Source organism: Mesocricetus auratus, unplaced genomic scaffold (genome assembly GCF_017639785.1).
Source record: "Mesocricetus auratus isolate SY011 unplaced genomic scaffold, BCM_Maur_2.0 Super-Scaffold_100011, whole genome shotgun sequence".
Lineage (NCBI taxonomy): Eukaryota > Metazoa > Chordata > Mammalia > Rodentia > Cricetidae > Mesocricetus > Mesocricetus auratus.
Window position 1 is genome coordinate 49,325,078 of NW_024429195.1, and position 20,068 is coordinate 49,345,145.

Sequence of the window (20,068 nt, forward strand, 5' to 3'; positions counted from 1 at the left end):
GCCTGTTCCCCTCTACAATTCTGATTAGTCTCAAGTCGTCAATAAAATATGCAAATCTGGAATCCCACTTAGCCTATTTGTCTCCTAGAAGGATTTGAATAAATTGCTGTATCAGTCACAGCATTGAGTGAATGAAACTTGGATACTATACCTTATTGTTTCCTTCCGCTGTTGGGCTCTGCCATTACATTTTTGAAAGCTTTATTATGTATAATTCACATACCACTCCGCTCACGCAACAGTAGTCTACTGTTGGCATGTGGTACATTTAGAGAGCTGTGTACCCGTCACTACAATCAATTTTAGAACATTTTTGTTACCCCTAAAAAAATTAATTCTGCCCACCCCTCAGCATTCACCACCCACCTCAATTCTTCCATCCTCCATCATGATACAGCCACGACGTATCTCCTGTCTCTAGATGTATCTGTTCTTATGCATTACATAAATGGATTCACACAATGCATAGTTCTTTGTGACTGGCTTCTTTGACATAGCATCATATTTTAAAAGTTCCTCCATGTTGTAACATGGATTCAGATTTGGTTCCTTTTTATTTTTTTAATTTTGTTCCGTTAGCTGAATACTATTCCAATGGATGGCTATATGACAATTTGTCTATTCATTGATTGGTAGGCATTTACATTGTTCCGGGTTGTTGTGATTAAAGCTGCTATAAATATCCAAGTCCAAGTTATTTTTCTTTTTATTATATCTGTACCTAGGGAAAAATGCTGAGTTGTGAGCATGTGTGTATGCATGCAACGTGTGTGTGTGTGTGTGTGTTGTATATGTGTGCTATATATGCATGGGGACACATTACCTGTCACTCTCCATCCACTTCCTTTGAGCCAAAGTGTCCACTGAACCCAGAGCTACTGGCTCTAGCTTGTGTTCTGTCTCTGCACACTCACAGTGCAATGGTTACGGGCATGCACAGCCACACTGTAGTTTTCACATGTGCTGGGGTATGAAGTTGGATCCTTCTGCTTGTGCAGCCTGGTGCTGTTACCCACTGAGCCACCTGCCCAGCCTGGAGTCTTAGAATAACAGTGTGTTTAACCTTTTGAGAAACTGTTTACAAAGTGACTGTACCACTTTACGCTCCCACCAACAGTGTATGAGGGTTCTGATTTATCCACATCCTTCCAGTACTCATTGTCATCTACCATTCTGAATATCCATGTTGATGTGTGTGAGCTAGTTTCTCTGTCTTTTTGTTTTGTTTTGTTTTTTGTTTTTAAGATGTATCCATTTTTATGTGTATGGGTGGTTTTGCCTTTATATGTGTTTGTGCACCATGTGTATACAGTACCCACGGAAGCCAGAAGAGGGCATCAGATCCCCTGGGACTGGAGTTAACAAATGATTGTGAGCCACCACGTGTGTGCTGCTAATTAATTCCAGATCCTTTGCAAAAGCAGCAAGTGCTCATTACTGCCGAGTGAGGGCCAGCCTCCTCTGGTTATCTTTTTCTCTGTTTCCCAGATAACCAGAGATCTCTAGCATGTTTTAATACCCTTACCAACCCTCTCTCTATCTTCTCTGGTCTCTATTCAGAGACACTGCCTTTCTTCTACTTAGACAATTTGAGTTATTGAGTTGCGGGAGTTCTTTATATATTTAGACTCACATTCCTTTACAAACATTTTTCTCATTCTGGTCTGTCCTTTCAGGTTTTATTACAGTGTCTTTTAAATCATGAAAGATATAAATGTTGATGGGTTCCAAATAGACTTTCATTTGGTTGGTCATATGCTTTTAATGTCACATCCAAGAAAACTGTGCCTAATCCAATGTCATGATTGTCTGAGTCTTATGCTCATAGGTCACACATTTGGGTCTTTAATCAGTTTTGAATTAATATTTATATCTGTGTTCTTATATATTGTGTTCTTGTATATTCTCAAGTGCTGTGATCTTGGCTACCATGCAAGTCTGAACAGAGCCCTCAGAACGTATCTCTCGGCAGAGTACAACCTTGAAACCTCCAGACATGAAGGCTTAGACATTATTGAAAATGCTGTTGACAATTTAGAGCCAAGGAGTGACAAGCAGAGATTCATGGAGATGTACCCTGCTGCCTTCTGTCCACCAATGAAGTTTGAGTTTCAGTCTCATATGGGTGATGAGGTCAGTAACTGATCGTTGTTTGTTTGGTTGTTTTTAAGGGTCAGTTGTTTCTTCATATATCATTTATTATGTCTCGTAGTCTTTTGGTACAGTGCCTCATACTGATCAGGATTGCCTCAGACTCCCTCTGTAGCCTTGGCTATCCCTGAACTCCTGATCCTCCATCTTCCAACTGCTGAAGTTGTAGTGTGAGCACCACACTCAGCTGCCTTGAATGCTTAAGATTTAGTGTGTGTGTGTGCGCGTGCATGCGTGTGTGTGTGTGCGTGCATGCGTGTGTGTGTGTGTGTGTGTGTGTGCGTGTGTATGTGTAAAGTGCACCTGAGGGCAATGTCCACAGAGGTGAGAGGAAGGCATCAGATCTCCTAGAGCTGAAGTTTCAGGTAGACATGAGTGCTGGGAACTGAACATAAGTCCTCTGCTACAGTGGTGTATGCTCTTAGTCACTGAGACATCTCTCCAGCCCCTGCCATGTATTCTTTATATGAATTTAAGTTTCTTTCCTGTCTTACCAAAAAAGAAAGAAGAAAAGAAAAAGAGAAAAAAAAAAGATAACCATTTTAACTAATCATGAGTTATATCGACATATGTTACTATGAGCAGAGGAAACCAGCATGTTACCGGTGATAGATACATAAGTAGACAGACTGTATGCTTATATATAGATAACTGTCATAGAAACATGGATAGGTAGATAGACATATGATAGGTATAAATATGTTTATACCTACTGTTTCTAGTCAGTTTTATTTTTACTTAGCAAATTATTTGATGAGAAGCGATGAGTCCAGATCAAATATCTTTAATCTGAAAATACAAAAGAGATACTACAAATCTGCTCAAAAGTTTCAGATTTGGAACATTTTGCACTTAGGATTTCGAGTTAGGTGACGCTCAACTAGTAAAGGCTGTGTTAATCTCCCCAAATCCGCAGACCTCCGAAATCGGCATTTCTGACAGGTGCAGTACTTATACCACATGAGATTTTCGTTTGTTTTTAAGACAGTATCGTGCCATGAACTCTCCATCGTCCTGCCTCAGTCTCCTGAGTGCTCAGATTACAGGTCTGTGCCAACATACCCAGCATCACACATACATGTCAACAAGCTGAGTGTTTATCCTACCTTCACCATCTTTCCAAAATCAAATAGCTGCTGCTTTTGTTTTCCATTGTGGATCTACTAAGCATGGAATGGTAACAGTCACAGACATGCCTGCACTCAGCCTTCAGAGTGTCCTTACTGTTATGTTAATGAGGTGGATCTGTCCCTATCTTGTGGCCATCTCTGCTAAGGAGCAATAACCTGTAATGTTTGTTTGGTTGCCCCATGAGAAGGAACCTTCATCAGCCAGGGCTGTTTCTGTGGCAGGGAGGATAAAAAGGAAGTAATCATTTGTTTCATGTGCAGTTTTAATGATGCTGGTTTTTTTTGACCAAACCTATCACTTAAATCTTGCCCAAAATATCTCCTACCAACACCTAAGATAGTTTGCCTTATGACATCTGTGGTGAGTCATGTGATGTAACCGATATTGGCTAGCAGCCATGATTAAAAGATGATTTGAAAATAAGGCACTTTCTTGAAAGCTCTAGATCTGTATACATTGTATCATTTCACTCTCACAGTGAGTCATGTGATTTAACAGATACTGGCTAGCAGGCATGATTAAAAGATACTTTTTAAAAAATAAGGCACTTTTGTGAATATTTCGTATCCATATACATTGTATCATTTCATCTCAGAATTAGGGAGTCTCCATGTCACCTTCTTGCTGAGCAGGAAACTGAAGTCACACAGCTTGCCACACTAGAAGGCAGAGATGACAGGCAACAGCTGCCTGGCTGCAGAGCTCACACCCTAGCCCGCAAGCCCTGTGATGCCCTCCCCCTTTCCTTCCACTTGTGCGGTCCGTCCACCTGGACCGTCCTCTACCCTCTGTCCTCTGCGCGGCGGTCATTAGGATTCCAACAGTAAGGCACCAGCAAGGGCTGTCAGTCTCAGGCCCTACTGCTCCCAGAGCAGAGCTGTCTGCAACCATCGCCTTTGCTGAGAGCGCCAGGCCACAGCTGCATTCTGTACTCACTGTAAGGTGGCTGTTGAAAGTGAAGATGTAGCCAGGCAGGGTGGCACATGCCTGTCCCAGCACCCGGGAAGCAGAAATGGGAAGACTTTAAGTTTAAGGCCAACCAGGACGGACTATGTAGTAAGACCCTGTCTCAACAAAGTAACGTTCTAACTTGAACAATTGGAATCAAGAGAGTTGACATGACTCTTGTATGTGGCATTTTAAGTATGAGACCCATGGGCTCCATGGGCAAGGATCGCCAGAACCCAGACAAAAAGTCAAGCCTTGGCAGACTTGCAACCCTATGGCTGTATGTTTAATGAGAAACCATCTCATAATACTCTGGAAAGCAATAGATGAAGGCACACCAAAGTTGACTGCTGCCTTCCACGTACACCCAAACAGGCGAGCACATGCATGCGTAGACTTGTGTTCACACCCAAACCCAATATCTAGTACTTGTGCCTCTGAGGTTGGTGGCGGTGCCTGCTATAACTGCACTTTCTGCTTCTGCATCAGGTGTGTCAGGTCAGTGCCCAGCAGCCAGTCCAGGCAGAGCTCATGCTCCGGAACCAACAGCTGCAGTCCAGGCTGGCCACACTCAAGATCGAGAACGAGGAGGTGAGTGGGCTCCCTGGGAGGGAGTGAGCGTGCTGCCTGGGAGGGAGGGAGCGTACCTCCTTGGCCCCCTGGGATCTGAACTCATTCACCCCTAATCTGAAAGATGCGCTCACATGGCCTCGGCACCATTGTCATTTAGAAGGCAATCATGCTCTTCGCTATCGGGGTTCCTACAGGACTCTTCACAGAGGATAAAGGCAAGGGTTCCGCATGCCTCTGTAAATAAATACTTTACCAGGGTTGACTTTGTGTACTTGTAAGCATAGTTTGTCTCCTCAAACTATAGTTCATATTGAAAATAGCTCCCTTAATTATCTAATCCGTTGCATATGTCCAAAAATATAGTCATATGTAGAATGCAAGTTAATTTGATCCTATCTTCTAAAATTAGAAGTCCCCCCACCCCTTGCTTATGCCTTGCCATAGTTTCTGAATTTTTGGTGCTGAATGTGGCATTGGTTATAAAATTAGTGCAAAAAAATTCCCATTGGAAATAGTGCTTGAAGTAGGGTAGAAAAATGGTTATTTGCTGACATATTTAAAGTATAGACTATAAATGTGAATTATCCGTATATAGTGAGACTGGAAAACAAATGCATAATTCAGATGCTTGTTTGTGCCATTGAATGTATCAGACTTGTGCTCTCCTAATATAAAAAAAGAGGAAGCACAGTTGTTTTTTCGTTATTCAAGACTCTCAAAGGTGATTTTTAGGAACCCAAAATTGATCTGTATTTGCAACAACCTGTGACTTTATTGGGTTTGTGATATATGGGTATTGATAGGGTTTAGGTTCCAGAACTCCATGGTCCTACTGCTTGCCATCTTATCCTATGCCAGCATCCTTATCCAATGATGGAAGATTATCTCTTCAATGGCTGGGCTTAAGTCTGGTCCAACCATTACACCTAGGAGATGGAATTTCCTGACTGACCAGACTTGATGCTGTCCAGTGATTGACAACCCGGATAGAAGTTATGCAGAAACAGATTACTTGCAGAGTATAGAATGTGGGATATAAAGAACAAACTCAGACCAACAAAGCAAATCACTGGAGCAGGGGACGTCACTCAGTGGCATAGTGCTTTGCTTGCACGTCAATCTCCAGTGCCAGACAGATGATGTATGGTGACTCAAGACCATAATCCCAGCACTCAGGAGGTGAAGGCAAGAGGATCAGAAGTTCAAGGTCATCCTGGGGCTACATACCGAATTTGAGGCCAGCCTGGGCTCCCTTAGACTCTGTGTGAAAAAAGGTAAAGCACAGAGAATAAGGATCTGGACAGCTGGCTAAGTGGTTACAGAATATTTGTGCTGTCATGAGAACCAGAGTTCAGATCCTAGCACGCACATGGAGGGGGCAGGGGACTCACAAATGCCAGTAGTGCCAGTTCCAGAGTCTGGCACCTTTTTCTGGCTCCTCCATGGGCACCTGTACACACCCCTGCATATATAGTCAGACAGACAGACAGACAGACAGACAGACAGACAGACAGACAGATAGATAGATAGATAGATAAGATAGATAGATAGACAGACAGACAGATACTAGGTAGGTAGGTAGGTAGATAGATAGAATCTAGATAGATGATAGAGATAGATTTATTTTGACAGATAGATGATAGAATAAAAAGTTAAAATATGAGAAAAATTATTTACTTTTTATCATTTCACTGCCTGAAACTCCAGGGGATCCAGTGGCCTGTTGTGGGTTCCCTAGACATATACATACACACAAAACATATATACACACAAGCACAGACACACATAAAAAAAAACAATGTGTCTCAACACCATTGTAATTTGATCAAAACATACTGTTAAGTATTTTGTTTGGTTTTGTTTTTGCTTTCATTCTTACTGGAGAAACCAAATTAGCCCTTAATCAAGTTGCAACTTGAGTTACTTCTATGTAAAGCAGCAGTTCTGAACCTGTAGTTCGAGATCCTACTGGGGTCACATGACCCTTTCATCAGAGCTGCCTAAGACCATCTGAGAACACAGATATTTACACTATGATTCATAACAGTAAAAAAAAAATTTACAGTCATGAAGTAGCAACAAAAATAATGTTATGGTTGTGGGTCACCACGACATGAGGAACTGTATTGATGGGTCCCAGCGTTAGGAAGGTTGAGAACCCCTGGTATAAGGTCAGCCCACAAATGAGCTTTTACAAAGGACGTCATTATTCTCCTTGAAGTCTTGATTTAAAGCTACACTTTTGGCTAGGAATCATGAGATACTCACTGGTCTACTGCAAAGTGCTGGCTCCTAGAGCATCTACAGTTTATGACCAGTGACTTTCAGTGGTTTTTATTTTTTACTTTTTATTTGCTTTCTTCTTCTGGCTATTTCGCTTGGAAAATTCTCTCTCTCAACTGGCAGGCTACAGATTTGTTTTATTTGGATTTGAAGTTTTTAGTTGTTTAAAAAAAACAGCCAGACAGTGGTGGTGCACACCTTTAATCATAACAACCAGGAGGCAGAGGCAGGCGGGTCTTTCAGTTCAAGGCCAGCCTGGTCTACAGAGCGAATTCTAACACAGCCAAGGCTACAGAAAGAACCAGGGCATGTGGACCTGAGAAAAACAGGTTTTCTCAGAGGCAACTGAAGGCAGGGACTGTGTTCTGAGAGTCCCTTGGGCAACAATGCCATCCTTGGGTTAAGCTCTATCACAGATGAAAATGAATTTTAATTTATTTTTTTAAGATTTATTTATCACATATATGCCTGCAGGCCAGAAGAGGACACCAGATCTCATTACAGATGGTTGTGAGCCATCATGTGGGTGCTGGGAATTGAACGCAGGACCTCTGGAAGAGCAGGCAGCACTCTTGACCCCTGAGCCATCTCTCCAGCCCCGAGAATGAATTTAAAAACTAATAATAACCCAGCGATCCCAGTGTTTATAAACGCAACCTCAGATGCTGGCAGACATGGGACTGGTGTGACTCCCTCTGCAGTGGTTCTGGAGCAACCACTACCCCATCAACAGAAACCACAGAGAGCAACAAAGACATCATGCTCCTCGGCTCTGTGATATCCCATCCAGTTCAGACAGGGCCACTGTTAAGGGATGAGGAGAGAGGGCAGGACAAGGCAGGGTGCTGCCTCTGCTCTTGTCATCTGGGGCCGACTCTGACATAGTTCCCACAGCCTAGGCACAAATCCAGTTTCTGTGTGTGTGTGGGGGGGTCCCTTTTAAATAGTTTTAAATCCATCTTAAATGATACAGTGGTGTAATAGAAATACAATGTTACTGAAGTGTCTGAATGGGGAGGTCACCTTGACAAAGAGATGAGTCAATCCCCATGAATGTGGAGGTCTTCATCTAAAACATGGTTCAAGGCACCATGCCATCAGAGTACAGAGCATGTTCCAGTGTGGGTGGCGTCCCCATCCCCGATTCATATGTTGAAGTGTTAATGTCCATGTTCAATGGCTCAGAATATGACCTTATTTAAAGATTTTCAAAGAGGTCGTCGAACGTAAAGGCTGATCATTGGGGTGGGACCTAATCAAATGTGGTCAATGTCCCTGTAAAAAGGTAGAACTTCAGTCCAGAGATTCAAAGAGAAGGTGGCATTTTATAAGCCAACAAGAATGCTCTGGGACAGAACATTCCCTCCCAAGCCAGAGAGGAGCCATAGCCTGGAGACCCACATGGGACCTTGGACTTCCAGCCTCCATGACCGGGAGAAGATTGTCTCTGTTGGTTACAACACTGGGATGACAATTTACCTGAGCAAGCTAATAGGCTGTATTTGGAGACTGAGACGAGCAAAGTGACTTTGGGGTTCTCTCCTGAGACTCCTGAGGACAAAACAACCAAGAGCCAGTGCATATGACTTGCAGAGGGGATTTGTGATGGCTCAGAGTAAGAGAGTTTGCTGTGCAAGGATGGAGACCTGAGTCCAAATGTCCAGCTCCCACATGTGAAGGCAGTGGTAACACATGCCTGTAATGCCAGCACAGGGCGGATGGAGACAAGAGGATCCTAGGCATTCACTGACTGCCCACCCTCACCAAGAGAGTCAGCTTCCGGGTCAACAAAGATGTGCCCCAAGGTGGTAAGGAAGACAGCAATACAGGAAAACAGCCAGTATCCTCTTCTGGCCCCCATATATTGACATATGGACACAGGCACACACACACACACACACACACACACACACACACACTGATGATGATAATCATGTTTCTAATCCCACAACAGTTACCTCTTCCCCATCACTCATTTTAATCCACGGGCTGGAGTATAAAATAGGTTGTGTTTCTCATGTGTTGCTTGTCAATCATTTGGCATTTACTTCTACCGAACCCACCCATGTTTCCCTGCAGCACTGTGTTAGCCTGTGTTAGCCGTAGTATATTTATTTTGGTGAATCCCCTCTGTGACTTATTATCATGGCTGGCATGTTATTCTTCCCAGAGAGCATCCCACAGGATGACAGAGTCCCAGCCATAATGTCTGGTGGCTCTGTCACTCCCTTTTTCTTCCTGGCAACTCCAAATTTAACTGTGACACCACCGTTTCTAAGGAGGAACTTGTCACACAGAAGGAAAACAGTTGATTTTGGTTCTTCACACGTGTGGTCTGTTTGGGTGTGTTTGATAACACTTCTACCTCTGGGTATCTACCCATTGGAGCATGGGTAGTGAGATGTTGTTTTATAACTATGTCATCTCAATAAGCACACTTTAACAAATTCCAACCCATTGACCGGTCATTTAGGACAAACTACAGGCATGGATTTTAATTTTCATCCATGGAAATTTTTGTTTGTTTAGATTTGGGTCAGGCCTTCTTGGGAGGTTTGGGGGAGTTTCCTGTCTTCTTGTTTTCGACAGCTGCCATTTGGAACTTGCTCTTTTGTCATTGCTTTCATGTAAGTATCCTCGTATTTTAAGCAAAAACGTTATCAAAGCTCCTTGGATAAACTCTCACTTTCCACCCTGCTGGCGTCTTAATGTTTCTGTGTGACTTTTGAAGTGTGCTCCACCTTACACTACTATTTCTGGGGGAAGGGGGGAGTTTCCACTTAAGACAGTTCCAAAAAAAAAAAAAATGAGCCCTCTATTTCTGTTGCCTAAATGTTTTTCAAACATGTCCTAGCGGTTTCATTCCAGGTGTTTCTTCCCAGCTCGACAATCATGACCTCTCTAAGTTAAGGTCTCCTGCTTCATTTTTTTCCCCTTTTGTCTTTTCCTTTTATTTTTCATCAGCCCCAAGATATTTTAGAAGGTGAAATCTGAGCCCTCACTCCAGCCCTTGCAACTTTGAGCGGCTCCCAATTGCCCGTCCACGGGGTGTGCTATGGTAGTGACTTGGTTAGCATATCATTCTGAAAGCTACATTCTCTCCCTACCCGTATGAAACCGCCTGTGTGGCTCCAAGAGGCCAGGCTTGCTTTCTTCCATCTTCTGCCTTGAGGCCTAGTACCTATTTATTGACCCCCAATACATGCCTCAGAACTCAGCCTCCCATAGTACCTTCCCTGCCTCCCTTGAGACCAGCACAGGCTCGCACACGTCTTGATAAAATATCAGGAGTTTCCATGAATAAAGAGAGGGTACCTTTTTTTTATCTACTAGTGTTGCAGACAAGTAAAAGACTTTCCATTTCCTAATGTGAATGTAAAACTCGGGGAGCTATAAAAATATATCTACCTTCAGCAATCATTGCTTTATTTATGCATAGATACTTTAAATCACATAAAAAGTATGTTTTAATTTAGACATGTGATTTATTTCTCATCCGCCCAGTTTAATGAAGGCTCCTCACAGGTCCAGCTATTGTGTTTGTCACTGTTGGAGCTGTATTTTTAGTACTCATGTGCATTCGTTCACATCTGTCTATGATACCGACTTTTGAAGCATTGCATTATGCCCATTTGAGAAATGTTTCCACAAATAACAATAACATATTGGCCAGACATAAGGTAGTGAGTCTTCTAACCCTCATAGTTATAGGTATACGGACATGACCTTTGATGCTGCTGCCTGACGTAATGGTTTTTTAAACAAGTGTTCAAATATGCTTTTTCACAGAAATATCCATTCTTCATACTGTGCATAATCCAGGAACAACACAATCTATTCATTCTCTGCATCGTTTTTTTGAGGCAGGGTCTCGCTGTATAGCCCTGGCTGCCCTGGAACTAGTTCTGTAGATCAGGATGGGCTTGAATTCACAGAGATCCACCTGCCTCTGCCTACCAGGTGTTGGAACTAAAGGTGTGCCACCACGCATTCTCTGGGTCTTTTTAAGATACCCCATAGTATGCTCGGTTTGAGTATTCTGTGTGTGTGTTCATGTAAGTGTGTGCCATGACACGCATGGAGGTCTGAGGACAACTGACAGTAGTCAGTTGTCTCCTTCAACCTAGTAGGTTCCAAGGATCAAATTCATTCATTAGGCACGATGGCAAACACCTTTACCCACTGAGCTTCAATAGCGTTGGGTTTTATTGTCGTCTATGTAATTTAAAACATTTCCACTTCTTACAATGATGGTGTGAATCACTCAGCTGATTCTTGTGTTCACGTTCCATTGTCCAGGGCAAAGTGCAGGGCAAAGCACGAAGCCCATGACACAAGAGCCAGCGTCCCAAAAGGACAAGAGCCCAGTACGTTGAGCAGTAATAAAATCCAGTAATTCTAAGCTACTGGTGGCCCATAAGCTTGGAAAAACAGACTTTGTTTTTGGAGGCTGATGAAATTACTTACACCTTTATTAACTCTATGCAGATATCTAACAAGGGTCAGCAAAATGGCTCAGCAAGTAGGAGCACTTGTCACCACCCTAAAGACCTAAGTTTGGTCTCCTCAACTAGAAAAAACTGACTCCCAGAGGTTGTCCCCTGGCATTCACATGCATAGGCGTCCCCACGCATATACACATAATACATACATACATACATACATACATACATACATACATACATACATACATGTTTTACATGTGTAAGAAAGACAGGTACATGAAGTGATTTGGAAAAGTCATTAGTGATAGCTGGAAGAAATAATAAATACCCGAGACAGACTACAAAAACTACCAGTAGTGGCATCATCAGAACATGCTTGCTGCAGGACAACTGCTTACTGAATTCAAGGAGATTAAAATCAAGCTTACATTTCAGCAGAGAAAATGAGCAGTGAGATAAGAGATCAGGAAATAGCCACATAGAAATTGGAGAGCTAAGAATGACGGGGAAAACCACTCCCAAGTGGTGGGTGGTTTGTAGATTAGACACAGCTGCAGAGTGAGTTGCCAAAAGGGACAAATCAAGGAGGAAATCATCAAAACACTACCTGTAAAAGAATAGAAAAGGAGAGAAGAACAGAAAGAGAAGAGAAGGATTACAAGGCAAAGAGAAGACTGTGGAGTGTGCTGTTGTGACTGGACTCTTGGGATGGAAAAACTGCAGAAACAGGAAGTAGCTGAAAAGATAAGAAGAAAAGCCAGAACTTAAACAAATCACTTAGGCAGATCTGTGTCTATGTGGGACTAAGTCCGGCAACCCAAGTTTCTCCCTGGGACACATATGGGAAGAGAGAATAGACTCTCTCAAGTTGTCTGATGTCTTCCACACTCTCACTGTAAGGCATATGCATCCACACAGACATCCATGAAACGTACATAGATAGATATGTATGTATCAGTGCCTAGACATACCATTATCAAACTATAGAACCCAAGGGTGGGTAGAAAACTTTAAAAGGAGATGGAGGAATAAAAAGATTCTTTCAAAGCAATGACAGACTAAAGGTAAAATTTTTACTCAGCAGGAACATGGAAGCCACAAAAAGTATACACATTCCGTACACTGAAGAATAACTGTCTAGAAGGAAAGTATCTTTCATAAGTGAAGAGACAAAATATTTCAAGTGTATGAAATAGACTCAAATGAAAAGAACTCCCAACGATTACTTTTAATATATAAGCAACAGCGATTGAAGAACCCATTAAATACATGGAAATCAAGATGAATATATTGAGTATATAAAAGTAATACTGTCTTCCTTAAGTGTGTTTAGCTATTTACCTAATTTCTTATCACAATGCATTACTAAATAGTGTCTGAATTAGGAGAGGCAAATGGGCCTAAACTCTCTAGCCTCTATATTACATGAGAAAAAGAAAGCCTGTTAACTTACGGTAGACTTTGATAAGCATAGACTGTGTGATCCTTGATAAATAAAAAGCGAATGTTAAGGTGATGTTAGAGCATAAACTTGAAAGCACCTAGGAAGTAGTATTACACACGGATGTGACCGTGGGATAAGAAAATGGGTTAGCAGGACACAGAAAGCACTAGTCGTCAAAAATAAGGGCTGAAAAATCCATCGTATCAAAAGTAAGATCTGGGGTCAGGAGGGGTTGTACAGCACCCAAAGGTGCATGCCAAACCCTCAGAACCCATATAGAAGTGGAAAGAGAGTCTGACTCCACAAAGTTGTCCTGTGACCTCCCATCAAATGCTGTGGCATGTGTACACACTCTCACACACAATAAAATATAAAAATAAGACTAGAAGCCCTATTCATCTAGACAGTACTGAAGCTGAAGCCAAGAATGGGAAAATAATTAGTACCAGAGGCTCAGAGCCCAGTAGAGCATTGATTGACAGGTTTCGGTGAAGTATTCCCACAGGAGAGATGCAGGGTACCTTTCACGTACGATAATACACTTGAGCTCATACAGCAGGGAGACATTTACGGACACAACGTGAGACCACTGCACACCAGCACAGCGGCTTAAATTGAAAGGACTGACAGTGCCCACTGTTGACAAGGATGTGGAGTAACAGGAACTCTCCCCCAGGCTGGTGGGAATATAAATGGTGTCATTTTGGGGAGCAATCTGGCATTGTCCATACACAGCGATTCTGTGTTTGCGGCCCAACAAAATTGTGTCCATCGCACTGTAAAGGACCCAAACTAAAAGTTGGTCGTCAGTCAAAGGGGTGAATTATGATTTGTGCTGCCAATAAATATCAAGTAGTGAAATACTGTGTTCACGAGAAATGAACCTCACTGACATTGAGCTAAAGAAATCATAAAGATACATTCTATACTATTTTGTTTCTATAAAATGCCACCAAAATATTAGAGAGCCGGGTAGTGGAAAGTTGGATGTGTGGCTTAATAGCAGTATGCTTGCTCCTAATAAGGGGAAAAGAGGGGGGAGCAGGAGGGCAGTTAGAAACATTGAGAGGAAGAAAAGTGGGGATTTTATTTGAAGGCCAGTGGGGGTGTTCATAAAGTATACATTTGATCTGAGAGATGTATACATAGGTGTGTTCACTTTGAGTTATTCATCAGGCTGTATACTTCTGGTCTGTGTATTATTTTTCCTGTGTGTGGGTTTGCTTTAATTTAAAGGTAATAGTAAACAAAAATGAAATTGGGAGTCTCTAGTAGTCTGTGACGTTGGACACAGATTGGTGATCTGAGGTCCAGTTGACCTGTCTGTCTTCCCCCACCCACCATGCTCTGAAGTAGCCTCTCCCTGAGGGACAGACTCTCTCTGGGAAGCATAAGGTTCACAGAACAATATGCTAATGGGCGGAATGTTTTTCTGTTCCCAGGTCAAGAAAACGACTGAAGCCACCCTCCAGACGATCCAAGATATGGTCACTATTGAGGACTATGACGTGTCCGAGTGCTTCCAGCACAGCCGCTCCACCGAGTCTGTGAAGTCCACTGTGTCTGAAACCTACCTGAGCAAGCCCAGCATCGCCAAGAGGCGTGCTAACCAGCAAGAGACGGAGCACTTCTACTTCATGGTGCGCCCAGCCCACCTCCCCAGCCTCTCCTGACAGAGCCCAGGGCTGCACTTGCACAGGGCACCTCTATCATGATACCAGAGTCTCCTGGAGGCCTTGATTTAACCATATGGTCACCTGAGCACCCTCAAAGTCCAGACTGAGCCAGTCTGGTAGACATTAGGAGTTGGGGTTTCTCTAAAACAGAATGGGGGAAAGGGGTCGTTGAGCAGATGTGAGGAATATCTTACTCGGTTGTTCCTCTGTCTTGTTTTTTTGAGACAGGTTTCTCTCTGAACCAGGAGCCAACTGGCCAATGAGCACCTGGGATCTTCCTGTCCCCATCCCTACCCTAGTGCCAGGGTTACTGATACACACTGCCACACCCAGTGCCAGAGATCTGAGCTCAGGTCCTGCTGCCTCCACAGCCATCACCATCATTTCTTCCCCAATCCAGGCTTTTTCCACATTCACATGGGTACATGTTGGGGGGTGGGGAGACAGGTCTGCTGAAATGCAGCCAGTTTCAACACGTTTGGGGAGGAAGAACCCAGAGTTTGCATTTCCAATAGGCACTCAAAGGATGGCTGACTCCACTAGACTAGAAACCTCACTTGGAGTAGCAGAACTCTAGGAAGCAGACAAAGCGCCTGGGCTTTAGTGCCCTTCTGGGAAGTCCCTGGACATGGGATGGTTTCAAGTTTCCCCCTTGCCTTTTGCAGAAACTCCGAGAGTTCTTGGAGGGCAGCAATCTCATCACGAAGCTTCAGGCTAAGCACGACTTACTGCAGAGGACTCTGGGAGAAGGTCAGTCACTGGGAGCAAATGGGGAATGATTTGGCCTGTGTGTCGGGTCATGGGTGCTCTTTGAAGAGTGTGAAGTGAGTGTGTGAGTGTGCATGTGTGTGTGCATGTGTGAGTGCATGTGTGAGTGCATGTGTGAGTGTGAAGTGGGTGTGTGAGAGTGTGTGAGTGTGCATGTGTGTGTGCATGTGTGAGTGCATTGTGAGTGTGAAGTGGGTGTGTGAGAGTGTGTGAGTGTGTGCGTGTTTGTACCTGTGTGAGGTGAGTGTGTGAGGTGAGTGTGTGCACAGTCAACATATAGACAGTGCTGTTGTACATTTAGACTCGGTTGATCTGTTTCGCTGATAATTGTTTTAAGCCCAGAGGTAAATTCAAGGAAGAGGAGTAACTCCAATGAGGGGGTTTCTTTCTGGGAGAGACCCACACCTACTGACCCCAATGTCTGCTGCCACTGCTTCAGGCTTCTCTGCCCTCCAGCCTCACCCCTGTCCATTTGGATGGGCTGGTACCTGTCCCATTTGTTGCCTTTTGGGATTCTAGAAACCAGTTTGTCCAGTCTGGGAGATTTTCCTTTTCTTCCTTCAGGCATTGTTTGTAGTTAAGAAAGGATCTGATGGTAAATATATAGATTTCTATGTGTGGTAACAAAAACAATAGCATTAATACTAACGAAGCATTTCAAGGCATGTATTGTTCTGAACTATAGTCGTAACTTGGTACTATTAGCTTCCTCGTCTTTACAAATGAGGAAACAGGTGAGGGTGGACTGCGAGCTAAGGGGACTATGTAAACATCATTACTTCCCTTTTTGTCTTCATAAAATGTAGAAAGGAAAAGCAAATATATAAAGGCAAAGTCCTAACTTAAGCTAAGTGTCTTGGGATCTAAAACATCAGGGTTAGAAAGGTGGTTCAGCCATTATGAGCACTTGCTGGGATGGGAGTTAGAGTCTCACACCAACAGGGTAGTTTGTTCCAGTTCCTGAGGATCCAGTGCCCTCTTCTGGCCTCTGCAGGCACCACACACACGCACACACACACACACAGTGCACTTACATACATACATTCCTGCACATAAAATGAAAGTAAATCTTTTTATAAGAGGTTTCTGTCTTACACCTAAGTTCTTGCTCCCTACATTCTGGAACCGTCCTTGCCCACAAGGCAGTGTGTCCACCACTTTACCTTATGGTTTGCTCCAAGGGACCCATCATCCTCAGGGAATGGTCACCAGGAAAAGGTTGTCATGTATAACCTCAGGCTCCCCAGCGTCTGGGTTGAAAGGCAGTCACACCTAAGAAACAAGGTTTAACTATTAAAAACCATCCAAGAAAAATAAAATAACCAAATATAATGTGTTGACTTTAATTAAAATCTGAACCAAAAGGCAAAACATACTAAGGCCATTTTAAACATAATTGGAAATGGATATAATCTACATGCTAAATATTATTGGCTTAATTTTCCTATGTATTGTAATAATACTGTGGTCATAAAGAAGAATGTTTTTATTCTTTAAAAAAAAAGCTTGCTAAAGGGCCACATTTTCCAGAACTTACTTCCCTATAGCATGGGTCACATACACACACACATACATACATACATACATACATACATACATACATACATATATACATACATACCTACACAATTATGAAATCTAAGTGAAGATTGTCAGCATATTCCTTGTACTAGTCTTTAGAGTTAAGCTTTTTTTAGCATTTTTATCTCTGAACAGTTTTGTTTCTTGTAAAAATCATATCCTAGTTTTGTTTGTGGATCTTTTTTCCTTTTGTCTCATAATAAGTTCCCCCTTTTCCTCCCATTTTTCAAAAGTGCCCGATATTTCAGACAATGCCCTTCAAGGTCCCTTGCTGCCCCCAGAGCATAACTTCTCGTCAGTGCAGAGAAAGCTTTCAGACAAGAGTCTCTGAGACTGAGAGCCTCTGCGGACATGGTGAGGTTGAGGGAACTGAGCCGTGGCGACGTTCGCTCTTGGCACTGCGCTCAGGCAAGTGTTAATGTGGCTTGGAGCAGCCTTCTGAAGCCTGTAAGGTAGTCATTGAGCATAAATTCTTTTCTGTCTCCTAGAGAGAAAAGCCCCACTGGTTAATGTTACTCTCCATGTCATGTCATTCTTGGATCGGGCTACATTTTGGCCTTGTAGGCTGAGATATTTGCCAAAGGCTGTCCTTAGCCACGCTGTGTAAAGCTGTCATACCTTGTGAACACTAAGCCAGGATTCCGTGGTCTCGGAATTTCTTTCAGTGGGCTCCAGTGTCCCCCTCGACACAGCTTTGTTACACTCGGTTAAGTCTATGGAAGGGACCTGGATGGTTTTCATCAGGGTAGCATGTACTAACTGGGCACAGACCTCGGCAGCTCTTAGCTCTGTAACTTGTGCTGGCTTGACAGCACATCAGCTGCTGGCCACCCGCTGCTGCTGCTTTGTTTGACCCTCCAAGAGAAACTGAACGCAGGAGACACACCCCACTTTTAAAAAGGTTCAGCCCTGGTAAGCCTGCTGCCTTTTCATGCAAGCCCTGTTCGTGTTAATAGGCTTACAACAAAGGAGACTAGGAGGGTTAAGGGCGCCTGTCCCATGGAAAAATAGCCCAATGGTGAACCGCTAGGAAAGAATCTAAGTTCCATCTGGTTAAATAAGGTTAGTAGTCCAGGATTAAGTGGTGTGTGTGCGGACCAGCTTGACATTTCAGATAGGAATGCCTCTGAATTCTCCCAGACTTGCTGCTGCAAAAACTGCCTTCATAGTAAAAACAAATAGCCCTGCCCGGGGATTTAGCTGTTGATCGTCCACAGATGAAACTCTAACTACAGACATGTGTTTGGCCTGCCTTGCTGCCTGCTCTTGGCAGGCTACCAGTGGCCCAGTCAGTTCTTTGATTTACAACACAGCGAAGCAACTGCATCAGACTCCTAAAGGGGCATTCCCAAAACCCAGATTCTCAAGACTTTAAAAAAACATCGAAACAGAGAGAAGAAACACATGGGCTATAGATATATATCTATAAAACTGGGACATTGCACTTTTTATTGTCTAGTAATGAGCCTTTATGTTCACTTCAGGTTCTTTGTGTGCAGTATTTGGAGGTAAGAGGGAGGAAATATCTGAACAATTTTTGCTCAACAGAAAAATGTGACAGTGGGAGCCAAGCTCTATATTACATTGTTTCTTGTCCTAGGCATAACGTTTTTGACAAAGGAATTAAGTAGGTTATCTTGGAATAATCCATTGTCTGCCTTTGAGTAGGAGTACAAATATTCTTTCAAAAGAGAATCGGATTTGAATAATTATGTCTTTTTTTACAAAAGCACCCCAGTAGTCGACAGAGTTTAGGAAGAAAGGGGGTTGGGAAGTATCCACCATGGGGACTTCAGCAGTTACTCATTAGAGGACAAATCAATGGTCCAGTTCAAGCGAGGCATATTTTAAATATCATTCTCTAGTTTTTTCTCCTACCTCAAGTTGCCCCCAACCTGCATTTTGAATAAACTGCATTTAAGTGTGAAAAAACAATTCACTTCAGAATTCTGAAGTAAAATGTAAGAAGATTAAAAGAAGCCGGTTATCCCTGATTGCAGTCCCTGATCTTGAAAGGCAGAGGCAGGAGGATGGAGTTTGAGGGGAGCCTGGGATACAGAGCAAGGCCAATCTCTACCTCAATAACAACCTCCCTCCCCCGGATAAACAATCCAAGGAGATGTTTGTACTAAACAAAAAACTTAGCCCTGGATCTTTTTCCCCCTCCAAGTGGCTTAAGTGGGGGGGGGCTGTAGTTTTTAATAATTTTTAATAATTAAATAAGCTTCAGAAAAAGTGACTGAAATCTAGTCCTTAGACCACCAGAAGCTTTGGCATTTCTTTAGGAAGGTGAGTCTTCCTTACTTGTGTGTTATTGGTCTATTAATGATGACGCTGATGAGAAAATAAAACCCCATTCATCAGTCGAGATGCACTGAGGACTGTTATCTGGAAAAGCCATCAATGTGGCTGTGCAGTTACACTGTGTCTCCCTTAACACCCGCTCTCAGCTCATTATTCAAAATGTATCTTGTATACGTTTCTAATTTTTTTATGTCATACCGTCAACCATCGGTGGAAGGAGCATAATAATAGAAGTGGTCTTATCACGTGCATTATTTTGTATTTTATTTGAGTCATACTGGGAAGGAAAAGTATAAGCTGGGGTTCATCCCTTCAAAGCATTTTCCAGTGGGAAGACAAAAGTTGGGTTTGAGTGTGAATGTGCATGTAGTATGTGAGTGTGTTCATGTGGATATGTGCACGTGTGCATGCATGAATGTCCACATGCCTGTGGAGGCCTCAGAGGTCAGCATAGAATATCTTTCTTGATCACTCCACACCTTGTGTGTCTGAGACTTGGGATCTCTCACTGTAGTAGGAACTCACCAGTTGGCTAGGTTGACAGACCAGTGAGCTCCACGGATCCACCTATCTCTACCCCACCAAGCACTGGGGTTAGAGGCATGCATCTTCGTGCTTAGTTTTTGCATAGACATTGGGATCTGAACCCAGGTTCTCATGCTTGCATGGTGGGCTCATCACCAGTTGAGCCACCTTCCCAATGCCAACACACGTGTGTGTGTGTGTGTGTGTGTGTGTGTGTGTGTGTGTGTGTGCGCGCGCGC

The 20,068-nt window shown here is 43.1% G+C and overlaps 1 protein-coding gene across 3 annotated transcripts in view; it reads left to right on the top strand.

The window, feature by feature from the left end:
• The window catches only part of Srgap1 (SLIT-ROBO Rho GTPase activating protein 1), a 239,315-nt gene that overhangs the window by 169,817 nt on the left and 49,430 nt on the right, over positions 1 to 20,068 (top strand). For all 3 annotated transcript variants that reach the window (XM_040754798.1, XM_040754797.1, XM_040754799.1), the window contains 4 exons: positions 1,912 to 2,133; positions 4,720 to 4,821; positions 14,418 to 14,615; positions 15,317 to 15,401. In XM_040754798.1, the coding sequence (XP_040610732.1) occupies positions 1,912 to 2,133; positions 4,720 to 4,821; positions 14,418 to 14,615; positions 15,317 to 15,401 (607 nt within the window). The remainder of the gene's footprint in view (positions 1 to 1,911; positions 2,134 to 4,719; positions 4,822 to 14,417; positions 14,616 to 15,316; positions 15,402 to 20,068) is intronic.